At 49.1% G+C, this 12,633-nt stretch overlaps 1 protein-coding gene across 1 annotated transcript; it reads right to left on the reverse strand.

Annotated features, from left to right (window-relative positions):
• Window positions 1–1,529: 1,529 nt before the first annotated feature.
• LOC309891514 (olfactory receptor 14A16-like) lies at window positions 1,530–2,372 on the reverse strand (the record flags this gene model as incomplete). The annotated part of the gene is made up of 1 exon (XM_082785874.1): window positions 1,530–2,372. A coding segment is annotated over one exon (843 nt), but the record flags the coding sequence as incomplete, so codon positions are not given.
• Between the last annotated feature and the right edge of the window lie 10,261 nt (window positions 2,373–12,633).

Here is a 12,633-nt window from a genome sequence, read left to right on the forward strand (position 1 = left end):
CACCACTTCTGGCATTGCAGAGCCCTGCTTTAGCCCATTGTCTCCTCAAATTCGCCTTTTCCTTTACCAAAACCTTTTTTGGATGATCACTCATTTTATGAGGTTCTAATCACTGCCCACTGAACACCTTGTTCCTGCAGATCTTCTGACTTCTCCTGGCAGCTCCAGATTCCTCTCCAGGCCTGCATCGGCCATCAGCCCCGCTACAGGGGGTGTAGTCCCATGCAGATGAATCCAGTTGTCTACTTTGGCAAGTGCCACCATAAAGAGAGCTCTTGGTGCAGTCCTTGATCCCTCACAGATCACCCTGGGATTTTCAGCCTGTGTTCTTTACTCCATGAAGAGGCCCAGAAAACAGAAGAGCAAGGAGGAACCCCTTCTCTCTATTCCAGACAGTAGCATTGGAAGAGGCATCCAGGCTTCTTGGTTTGCCCTGAACAGCCCCTTTTGTTACTGTTTGGTTTTTGTTTGGTGCTAGCAGGGAGGCCAGCTGTGACAGAGGACTGCACAGTGCCTGCTGCTGCCTGCTGGGACACGGATGCCAATGCAGAGACAACAGGACTGGCATCAAATTACATGAGATATAAAGTCTAACCCAAATACAAGAAACACAAGAGACCAATGTGGAAGCCAAAAGAAAACAGCAGTGAAAAGGCCACATCCTGCTGCTGGCCATGGCTCCAGGGAAGCAGCAGCCCCGACCCGAAGGCAGCAGAGAGGCAGAACCCAGCGGGCAGTGAGGGGCAGCCCCGAGGGCCACCAGGGCTGCTCGTTCATGTGTCAGCTGGGCTCTTGTCCCTGAGCCCCTCCTGCGTGCTGGGGTTTGCTCCCCCAGCTCCAGAGGAGATGGGAAGACATGGCAGCTGAGACCAATGAATTTCTGCTGGATTCTTTATTGTCTTTATCTACACAGGAAGCCTGCTTCTATAGGTAAATCTTTAACAAGTAGAAGGCTAAGAATAATATTATTTATATCAGAAACAATAGTTAGTGAAAATAATAACACAGACAAATGTAAACTAAGAAAAAAAAATCTGAGAAAAATAGGTGTTTCTGATTATAGGATAATTGTTATAGGTGAAGAAGCTGAAGAACATGTATTGAAATGGCGTCCTCACTGCATCCCTTAGTTCCAGGTTCCTCATGCTGTAGATGAGGAGGTTCACAGCTGGAGGCACTGGTGATGGGAAGAGATTGCAGTTGAGACCAATGAATTTCTCCCAGTTTCTTTATTGTCTTTATTTAAACATGAATATTGATTGTAAAGGTATTTGAAATTATTGACTTAATAATAATAATAATAATAATAATAATAATAATAATAATAATAATAATAATAATAATAAAATAAAAATTAAGAGACTTAGAATAACATTAAATCAAAGCCACAAGTTAGAGGAAATAATAATAAAGAAAATTACTTTCTAGAATTTGCATGGAGTCTTTTTTTCAGAAATCCTGTGTGTCCTGTTAGTATTATATGCACATTATTTCTGCTGAAGAAAGATGTATTCAAATAGTTTCCTTACTGCATGCTTGATCTCCTTGTTCCTCATGCTGTAAATGAGGGGGTTCACTGCTGGAGGCAACACTGAGTATAGAACAGCCACCACCAGATCCAGGGATGGGGAAGAAATGGAGGGAGGCTTCAGGTAGGCAAACAAACCAGTGCTAAGAAACAGGGAGACCACAGCCAGGTGAGGGAGGCACATGGAAAAGGCTTTGTGCTGGCCATGCTCAGAGGGCATCCTCAGAACTGCCCTGAAAATCTGTACATAGGACACCACAATGTAAACAAAACAACCAAAAACTAAAGAAACACTAAAGACAAGTGCCCCAACTTCCCTGAGGTAGGCATCTGAGCAGGAGAGCTTGAGGATCTGGGGGGTTTCACAGAAGAACTGGTCCACAGCATTGCCGTGGCAGAGGGGCAGGGAAAATGTGTTGGCCATGTGCAGGACAGCATTGAGAAAGCCACTGCCCCAGGCAGCTGCTGCCATCTGGGCACAAGCTCTGCTGCCCAGGAGGCTCCCATAATGCAGGGGCTTGCAGATGGCAACGTAGCGGTCGTAGGCCATGACAGTGAGAAGGGAATACTCTGCATCAAAAAAGAAGACTATGAAAGGGACTTGTGCAACACAGCCTTGATAGGAGATGGCCCTGGTGTCCCAGAGGGAATTGGCCACGGCTTTGGGCAGAGTGGTAGAGATGCAGCCCAGGTCGAGGCGGACGAGGTTGAGGAGGAAGAAGTACATGGGGGTGTGGAGGCGGTGGTCGCAGGCTACAGCGGTGAGGATGAGTCCGTTGCCCAGGAGGGCAGCCAGGTAGATGCCCAGGAAAAGCGCGAAGTGCAGGAGCTTCTGCTCCCGCATGTCTGCGAATGGCAGCAGGAGGAACTCACTCACAGAGCTGCTGTTGGACATTTACAGGTTCTGCCACGGAGTCCTGCTCAAGACAGAGGAAGACTATTTACCACAGAGTTATGTGAGAGGAATAATTTCCATTTCTCTTTTAAGCCTCCCTCTGCAAATATTCGTAGACCTTTGGCGGGTCTTTTTCATGCCATATTAGTGATGCTGCCTTAGGGCCTCCATGGGAGCAGGCAACTCTGCTCTGGACAATGCAGGAGTCAGTCCTGACCTACAGCAAGAGATGAAGAACATAGGTGGATTTATATTTTCTATATTATGTTCTAGCTGCCCCACCACACCTGAGGACTGTCTATAAGGCATAAATCCTGGGCACTTCTGTTGCATTCCAAGTGAAATCCTGTGAATCTTCAGAGGCAAAGGTACTGTCCCTTTAGTTCAGGTTGTACTTTCAGAGGGGACAGCCGATCTGTCTATAGAGGCTGGTCTCTTCTGCTGGCATGTGTATGAGCTGTAGGATAATTATGCTCACATGTTCACCTGAAAAGAAGCAGGACACTGCTGAATCCAGACTCAGAGTGCACATCTCCAGACACCTCACCCTGTCCCTGTATTTGCCATTCCCCAAGCACACCAAGGGTTCACTTCATGTGCATGTGAAACCCCATCCCCAGCCAGAATCACAGAATTGCAGGGGTTGGAAGGGACCTCAAGAGATCATCTGGTCCAACCCCCCTGCCAAAGCAGGTTCCTTAGAGCAGGCTGCCCAGGTAGGCATCCAGACAGGCCTTGAATATCTCCAGAGAAGGAGACTCCACAACCTCCCTGGGCAGCCTGTTGCAGAGCTCCATCACCCTCACCATGAAGAAGTTCTTTCGCATGTTGGTGCGGAACTTCCTGTGCTCCATGTTTTGGCTATTTGCTCCATGTTCTGTCCCCACAAACCACTGAAAAAAGGTTGGCCAAATCCCTCTGTCTCCCACACTAAGATATTTGTAAACATTGATAAGATCCCCTCTCAGTCTTCTCTTCTCAAGGCTGAACAGACCCAGGTTTCAGCCTTTCCTCATAGTGAAGATGCTCCAGGCCCCGTATCATCTTTGTGGCCTTCCGTTGGACTCTTTCCAGGAGATCCCTGTCTTTCTTGCACCGGGCAGACCAGAACTGGACACAGCACTCCAGGTGAGGCCTGACCAAGGCAGAGTAGACGGGGAGGGTCACCTCCCTTGACCTGTCTCCAAGCTCCTTTTAATGCCTGGAAACAAGAACAGCAGTAGCACGGCCAGGTGGAGAAGCCAGGAGGAACACCAGCGTGCTGCTGCCAGGGGAGGCAAGGCCAGGGAGGGACAGACGGACACTCAGCAGACCCTCCTGTGCTGCAGCTCTGCCTGCAGAGGAGGCAGCTCCTGCTCATTGCAAATGCTGTGTGCTCTGCTTTGGCCTGCAGACACCTCTCAAAGACAGGGCACTGGGTATCACAGAGGGTTTGCAGCTCCTAAGGTCAGCTAGGATAAAACCTGAGAGGACCACAATGATGATGTTAGTGCAGTCTGTGGGATGAGGTGTGGGAAGGGACTTCACAAAATTAATAACTGGCACTTTGATTTTTCAATGCAATGCTCCAGGAGCCTCAGTCTGCTGTACAACCCCAATAATCCATTACTATGAAATCTGCCTCCCCTCCATGGCAGGAATCTCAAAACACAGACTGAAGAAAAAGCCTTACCCTTCAGATAAACCAAGAGTCAATCTTCCTCTTGAAATGCTTCCTCATAATGCCATTCTCTAAAACACTTCAGAAACAGAGAGACCCATCCCGACAGATACTATCAGCCATCGAATGTGCCAGCTGTAGAAGACCCCTCTGGCAACCCCACCTGCATTGCTCTGCTGCCAGAGACTCACAGTGTCAAGAGCCTGCAGATGTGTCCTACTACACGCTGCCCTCTGTTGTTGAGCTCCTCACAAGCCCTCTTTCCTTCTCTCCTCTCCCCGTGCCAGCTGCTGTCAGAGCCCCCAGCCCTTCTGCGCTGTGCAGAGGAGCTGCTCCTGGGCAGAGCTGTCTCTCTGATGCGCTGCCCGCTTGCTAGGAGCTCCCCTTGGGCCCAGGAGCCCGGCCCAGCTCAGCAGCACAGCACCCGCTTTGCTTGCTTGCTCTGTGCCGTTGGGCTCCCTCGAGGTGTCCCCAAGGCCTCAGGGCTGACAGCACCTGAAGGCAGCAGGGTCTTTGCTGGGGTGTGGTGTTTGAGGCAGACAGAATTCATCACCGACTGCCCTTCTCTGAACACAGGAAGGATGACTTTTACAAGGGTGATTTGTGCTTTTAGACTGTGGTTGTCAAACATGTTGTGCTTTAACCTGTCAGGCACCTCAGCACCACACAGCTGTTAGCTCACACCCACCCCTAAAAAGACAATGGGTTGAAATAAAGATAATGTAAAAGGACAGAAAATGAAGAGATAGGAATAACAGTAACAATACTAATAATAAATAATAATAAACTTTATTTTTATTATTGTTATATGTATAAAGCAAGTGATGAACAGTGCAATTGCTCATCACACACTGACCGATGCCCAACCTTTCCCCAAGCAGGGGTCCCACAGAACCTGGACAGCCTGCATTAGGCTCTCGTGTGCAGGTCCCTTGACCTTACTTTGTTATAGGGCAATAGAGGTTTTCAGAAGGAATATGGAACATTTGCTTCCCTTTCTCAAATACTTCTGCTGTGTTGCCCCATGTGATGGGGCATCAGTATGTTGGAAGTGTTCAGGAGCTTCCCTGTGTTCCAGGGCAGTCTGGATCAGCCCATGGCAAAAGTAGCCCTGGGGCAGTTGATTCCAGGTGGGCAGGACACCCCTCCATGTGAAAGCTAAGTGTGGCCTTCATACTGCCACCAAAGGGATGGAGAAAAATGCATTAGCAATATTAATTGTGGCATAGCACTTTGCTGCCTTTGACTCCAGTTCGTACTGAATGAAGTTCTAGCATGCCTGGCACAGCATCACTCAGTGGTGGTGGGACTTCAAGTGCACCGTTCTCTTCCACTCACCATTAGAATTTTGCACTGTCCATATGGGACTATTAAAGAGTGAGAGAGTATTGCTGATCACTCCGTGGCTCTCCAGCTCATAGATGGGACTCAGGGAGTCTCTGTTAGTGCAATATTGCCTCAGGTGCACTGTTGTGGTAGCGATTGGCACCTGCTGCTCATTGGCCATCAGCACCTCCACTGCAGAAGGGTCCTGTGAAAGAGTGGGCAAGGTAGACAACTGTTTCCTGTCCTCTGTCTCCAAGACAGCTATGCCATAAGCCCACCAATACCCTTGTGGACCTTTGAAGTACCTGCTCCTGAAGTAGTCTACACCAAGGTTACACAGAGCCTCCAGGCCAGTCCCAGTGCGTTGCATTTTCCACTCCCCCATTAGACTCACTTCAGCCTCCAATACAGTTAAGTCTTGGGTTTGATGTGCCAGGCCAATAATCCTCAAAGTCCAATATACCTGATTGTCCTCTCCCTCCCCCAGGGTGAAAGCTGTGCCCCTCGAGTCCTGCTCATAGTATTCTTTACTCTGTTTGGAGGGTTGACCACTAGAAATTGGAGCAGCAAGTGTCTCAGAAGAACCACTTTTTGACAATGTTTTTCCTTGTGCTTCATGTATCCGTGCCTGTAAGGTGGAGGTCAATTTTTGCATCACATTTTCTCATGGCCTCTCCATGGTCACACAGTCAAAAGCACAGGATAGAAACTGGTATGTACCCACTATGTTACCTTTCTTGAGCAGAGGGATGCTTACATCTGATAGCTGAGCTATTGGTTCGTGCAGGTGGGGAGGAAACCATATTCTCTTGGAGCTGTTGGACCTCTTGGGAAAGTTTCTTTCTGGATGAGACACAGGCCCATAGGGAAGAAGAGAGACTTTCTTTGTAATGCCATAGTTGGCTAGCCAATTCATCCACCATGGGTTCCTCTTGGTCTTTCCTGGTCATCACTGCCAATGGGTTGGCATATGATGATGGTGTGTTCTGTACAAACTCCTGCCACATGGGTCATGTGCACTTGACTTCATCTGGATCTTTGGATAGCTGTTATCTAGGTTTCTACAAATCGCCTTCAGCATGTCTAGTTTCCTCAGGAATGGATACCCCTCTGCATGGTGGTCCACTTTCCTGGTTGACGTACAAGATCTTTCAAGGGAGACCTTTCCTTCAAGCATGATGGGAGTAAGTTCCTTGTGCCCTTTTCCAATGGCTTTGTCCATCAGCCCTTCCCTAGAGGGAGATTCTGGCTGCTTGGCTTCCCTGCTCTCCAATTCCAGGCTATTGGCCCTGTTCTCCCCCCACTGGAGCAGCCAGATGACAATGTGCTCACCAAGATGATTGCTGAAATCTTTTCCCATACCTCGTAGCTTACCCTGGGACAGGGACCATTTGGTTTCTGATGCTTATATGATTTCTTCTGCTTTGACCTCCTGCTTCCAAGATGGCCCAACTTTGGAGAAACCTGCCTCATCTTCTTTTTCCTCCTTTCTTGTCTGGGTAGGAGTTTCCTTCCTTTCTAAAGAAAAACTGAGTTTTTCACACCCACTGTTTTCTCTTGCAGGTAGAGGCAACCGATACTGGCTTAGGTTGGTTCTCTGGCCCAGTGATGTGGCCCATTGCAGGGGCTGGAGTGGCTGTAGGGACCATCACAGGAGTTGTTCTGGCTGCGGGGCCTTTTGGATGAGTTGGAGTGGCTGCAAGGCCTATTGCAGGTTTGGGAGTGGTTATAGGGCCTATTATAGGGATGTGTTTAACCATTAAGCCCTGTAGGGCCTGTAGCAGGGTTTGGAGTGGCTTTGGACAGGCTCTGGGCCTGTCAAAGGGGCTGGAGTGTGCCCGCAGGAAAAGTCATAGTGGTTTGAGAGGCGTGGACTGTAGCTTCATAAGCATACCTTAACCACCAGCATATTGCAGTGATTTGTGTCTCTTTGAAATTGCTGGGATGATGACACAAATTTCTAAGCATTTCACAAGTTTTTTTAGGATTCTGCACTTGCTCAGAGGTGAAATTCCAAAGCACTGGACATGCCCACTACACTAGACGTCTGCCCAGATCCTCGAACTCTCCCTGCCACTCCTAACTTTCCTGCCTCTGGACAGATCTCTGGATGGCATGTTTAAGTAATTGTTTAAACTTAAACAAAAACTGAATGGTATTCAGGAGACCTAAAAATAGGAACATGCTGGTTTGACCATCCCAAGGATATTCAAAGCTTTGAAGAGCTATTGTAATTAGCCTGGAAGAGAAGCATGAGGTGAAGGAGAAAGGGAGAGTGAAGAAGTGGGGAAAAGCATCCCCCACCACCCTGCATAGATTTACTCCCTGAGGAGAAAAGACAAAGACTGTAATTCTTAATAGTTTCCAAGAGATGAAGAGATGGTTCCTGAGGTATTGAGGGGGCAATAATTTGATCCTATCAGAAGTCAATGTTATCCAATACAGAAAAACAGTAACCTTAAACCAGCCCCCAGAACTGACAAACAGCATGACATGGAAGTTACTAATGTGCTATACAACACAGTTCTGAAAAGAAGCACAACAGACCCCAGATCAGAAAGATCAATATTGTGATCAGCAACTGTTAAACTGATCTAATGCTTATAATAATTTATTTTTAAAATGCTCTGGTCAGATCTGTCATCTCAACCTTTGTGCTCCACGCTAGGCACCAAGAAGACTTGCTGTGGGTTGACCCTGCAGGCAGCTCAGCACTACAAAACTATTCACCCAATGGGTTGGAGGAGAGAACTCAGAGGAAAAAAAAAAAAAAAAAAAAAAAAAAAGTAAAAGTTCATGGGTTGAGATAAAGGCAATTTAATAGAACGCAAAAGGAATTATTATTATTACTATTATTATTGACACCAATCAACTAAGGTCATGACATTTTTGTGTGTGTATCAAAAGACAGGAAAGGTGGTGGTGATTAATCAGAAAGTGACAGAGCTGAGCATGACATAGATTGTATGGAATAAGTGCTGGACATTATCTTAGTTTTGTCTGAGATAGAGTTAATTTTTCTTCCTAGTAGCTGGTATGGTGCTGTGTTTCATATTTACAGAATCACAGAATAGTTCATGTAGGAAAAGACCTTACAGATCACATAATTCCAACTCACCTCCCATGGGCAGGGAAACCTTCCACTAGATCAGGTTGATGAAAGCCCCATCCAAACTGGCCTTGAATGCATTAAGGGATGGGGCACAGATCTAATAGATCCGTGTCCTTCTTACACATGGAGCCCCAGAGCTGAATGCAATCCTTGAGGTGTGGCCTCACCACGGCCAAATACAGAAGGACAATCACTTCCCTACGTCTGTTGACCACAGTATCCTTGGTACAAGGCAGGCCTTCTTGGCCAACTTAGCACACTGATGGCTCATATTCAGCCGACTATCCACCAATATCCCCAGGTCCTTTTCCCCTGGGCAGCTGTCCAGCTGCCCTTCCCACAGCATTGCATGGGGTTGTTGTGCCCCAAGTGCAGGACCCAGCACTTGGCCTTGTTGAACTTCACGCAGTTGGCCTCAGCCCATGGGTGCAGCAATCAACAAGACAGAAGTCACCTCACCAGCATCTCCTGAGCCATGGGCTGGCTGCTGCTCTTGCAGCTTCTTGGCTACACACAGCCAAGCTTTGTGCCTCCTGCTCTCCAGTCATGGACTCAAGCAGAAGGGACAAGATGACCCATCTTGGGGCCTTCTTTCTGTCTGGGTCCTCCTGGGTATGGAGGAAGAGGGGATCCCATAGTCAGCATGCCAACCAGGTGCCTTCTGCTGGCCTAGCAGGGCCACTGGCAGATGTCAGCTGGAAAGTACAGATCCCAGGGAGAAGGCAAGGCTGACCTGTCAGCTTCAGACAGAAGTGACCTCACAGTCCCTTTCTGTGACACGTTCCTGCTGCTGCCCTATCCACTGCAGAGGCAGAAGTGACCTCACAGTCCCTGCCACAGTCACATTCCACCTGCTGGGGCTGGAGATCCTGAGGCAGAGCTGACCTCTCTAGTCCCTTAGAGACAAGGGTTCACTTTTCTGGATTAGAAATTTAGCACATGGGCTGTTCTGCTTAGGGTGTCAGGTCTGTGGTTAGGTTATGGGCAAGCTTTGTGGAACAGTTTTTTGTTTTACATCTGCCTAGAAGTCTAGGTTTAATGGAACATGTTAATGCTAGTATTGAAGGCAGGGATTAGGGTGAGGACAAGAGTAAAGGCAAGGGCAAAGGACTATGGGCTGAGTTTTGCTTCATGGAATACTTTGAGTTCAAGCATTAGAATAGGGATTCTTGTCAGGGTGTTGGAGTAGCATTTAGGTTTAGGGATTACTCTTTAAAACTCTTCAAATGTGGGTTTTCTTTAAAACTGGTTACTCTTTAAAATTGGCTAACGGCCTTACATCAATGTTTTAATTCTGTGTTAAAGCAGCATCAATATTAGCTGAAGCCTCTTACCTCTACTAAATTGTTGTAGAGGTTCACTCATCCTTCTCCCTCCCTCTCTAGGGATGTCCGGATCAGCCCCTGGCTTTGTGTTTCATGGATTAATGAGGGCAGATTGAGAGAAATCAGTCAAGTCAGGAAGGTGCTCAGAGCAAGGTGAGAGCAAGGTGGGGAAGCAAGGTGGGTATCTAAGTCCTGCAGGGAAACAGGTGCAGACGTGACAGCATAGGTGTCGTGGTTTAACCCGGCTGGCAGCTAAATACCACACAGCCGTTTGCTCACCCTCCCCCCTCCCTCTCTGGGACGGGGGAGAGAAATGGAAAGCGAAGCCCGTGAGTTGAGATAAAGACAGTTTAATAAGACAGGAAAATAATAATAACAAAATAATAATAACAATAATAATAATAATAATACAATGGTGATAATAGGAAAATAATAATAATATGTACAAACAAGTGATGCACAATGCAATTGCTCACCACCCGCTGACCGATGCCCAGCCTAACCCCGAGCAGTCCGGCCCCCTTCCCTGGCTAACCACCCCTATATATTGTTTAGCATGACGTCAGATGGTATGGAATACCCCTTTGGCTAGTTTGGGTCACCTGTCCTGGGTCTGTCCCCTCCCAGCTCTTACTGCACCCCCAGCCTGCCTGTTGGCAGGACAGAGCAAAAGGCTGAGATATCCTTGGCTTGGTAGAAGCACTGCTCTGCAACAATTAAAACATCGGGGTGTTATCAACACTCTTCTCATCCTAAGCCAAAACAGAGCATTCCACCAGCTACTAGGAAGAAAATTAATTCTGTTCTAACTGAAACCAGGACAATAGGACAGCGTGTGGTGGTTATTGTCAAGTATCTTTTGCAAGATGAAACCCCCGACAGAGCCAACAGCTTTGTCTGCTGGGCTCTGGCCCTTGTCTCCGTCAGTGATGCCTATGAGGAGACACCTCATCCTTACAGCAGTAGGGCCTCAATGCCTTCTCATCCCCCTCCAGGAGCCTGGGAGATGTCCTCCTGTAGCCTTGTACTTGGCACTTACCCACTGTGCACTGACCCAGGAAGAGCCCTAAACCCCACTGGAGGGACAGCATCTCCCTTCCCAGAGGTTGGGGTCAGGGCCCGACTGTTGGACTTCATGGGACACATCAAGGTTTCCTCAGCATCAGGGCCTTTCCTGGGCCTTGGTCTCCCCGTCTTCACTGCCTGCCTTTTTCTGCTCTAAGAAGTCCATGGGGAGGCCTTGACAGTAATGTCCCTCAGTGGGACCGTTAGCACTGTGAGAGGCTTTGGAGTTTGCATCAGACTTGGACTACTTGAGAAGCTGCTTCAGCCACCCAGATAAAGCTCCTCTGCCAGGCACAGCATTGCTGGGGGCACTGCGTGCAGCTGGCATGGGGAGAGGAGAGAAGGGGGAGAGAGGTTCAGGACAGCCTGGAATAGGAAGGCAGGGGAGAGCTGGCAGAGGGAGAAAGCTTCCCAGCCACCTCCCCATGGTAAGTCTCTGGGTGCAGGGCAATGCCACTGCACACCCTGCCAGGCTCTCCTGGAGCTGGCCCAGCCCTCAGCTGATGGGAGCTGTCAGGAGGATGCTTGGTGTTGGAGCTGAAGGGCATGCAGGGCTTGTATGCTGCAGGGTCAGCATGCAGGGCCCGAGGGCTCCCTTCTCTTGAGGCCGGCTGCAGGCTGTGAAGCCGGGGATGCAGGCAGGGGTGCCCAGGGCTGTGGTGCAGAGCAGGGTCCCTGCTGTGCCCCAGAGGCTGTGTGCCGCGGCAGGGCCTCTGCTACCTGCCAGTCTCCACAATCAGCCTGCCTGGGGAGCTGCCCAGGGGCTGCGGGGAGAAGCTGAGGGTGGAAGGAGCCCCCCTGGTACCGCAGGGCAGGGCAGGGTCCTGCTGCTGCCCAGAGTCTGCTGCCTGGGGCAGGCTGCTCACAGCCCCACACCTCCCTAGGGCACTGCACTGCAGAACTGCCCGGCAAGAGCTACCTGAAGGCAGTGCACTTTTTAGAATCTGCTTCATTTTCCTGCCCATGTGCTGAGGCAGAAGGATGGTAATGGAGTAGGAGCATCTGTAGTAGGGACTAAGGCTCCTCGAGCATTGCTGCTGCTCTGAGGCACCTCACACACCTCCGCACACAGACTGTACCAATGCCACCTTTGCTGTTTCTTGAGGAGTTATTTGACCTTCTCCATTCCTGCAGACAGGGAGATGACCTTGCCCAGTGGACTTCCCAGATCACTTAGGGTTCCCTTTTACCTGTTGCTGTAGACTAGGACTGACTGCTGCAGAGCCCACAGCACAGCCCCCTGCTTCTTTTGGCACCCTCAGAACACCAAGCAGAAGTAAGCCAAGCAGCTGCAGAAAGCTCTTCCTGTGAAAGGAATGGGAAAGAATGTGTTGTGTGTGACTGTTCTATGAGACATACAAAGTATTTTGGTCAGAGAAGTCCTTAAATTTTACAATGTCACTTCTTCTTTTGGACAAACTACCTTGCTCAGGGGCAATAAATGTGTAACAACAGCTCCATCACTGAGTTCCTCCTGCTGGCATTCACAGAAACGCGGGAGCTGCAGCTCCTACACTTTGGGCTCTTCCTGGGCATCTACCTGGCTGCCCTCCTGGGCAACGGACTCATCCTCACTGCCGTAGCCTGCGACCACCGCCTGCACACCCCCATGTATTTCTTCCTCCTCAACCTTGCCCTCAACGACCTGGGCTGCATCTCCACTACTCTGCCCAAAGCCATGGCCAATTTGCTCTGGGACACCAAGGCCATACCCTATTCAGG

This window comes from Aythya marila (assembly GCF_965140915.1).
Source record: "Aythya marila genome assembly, contig: HAP1_HAP1_SCAFFOLD_227, whole genome shotgun sequence".
In the NCBI taxonomy this organism is placed as follows: domain Eukaryota; kingdom Metazoa; phylum Chordata; class Aves; order Anseriformes; family Anatidae; genus Aythya; species Aythya marila.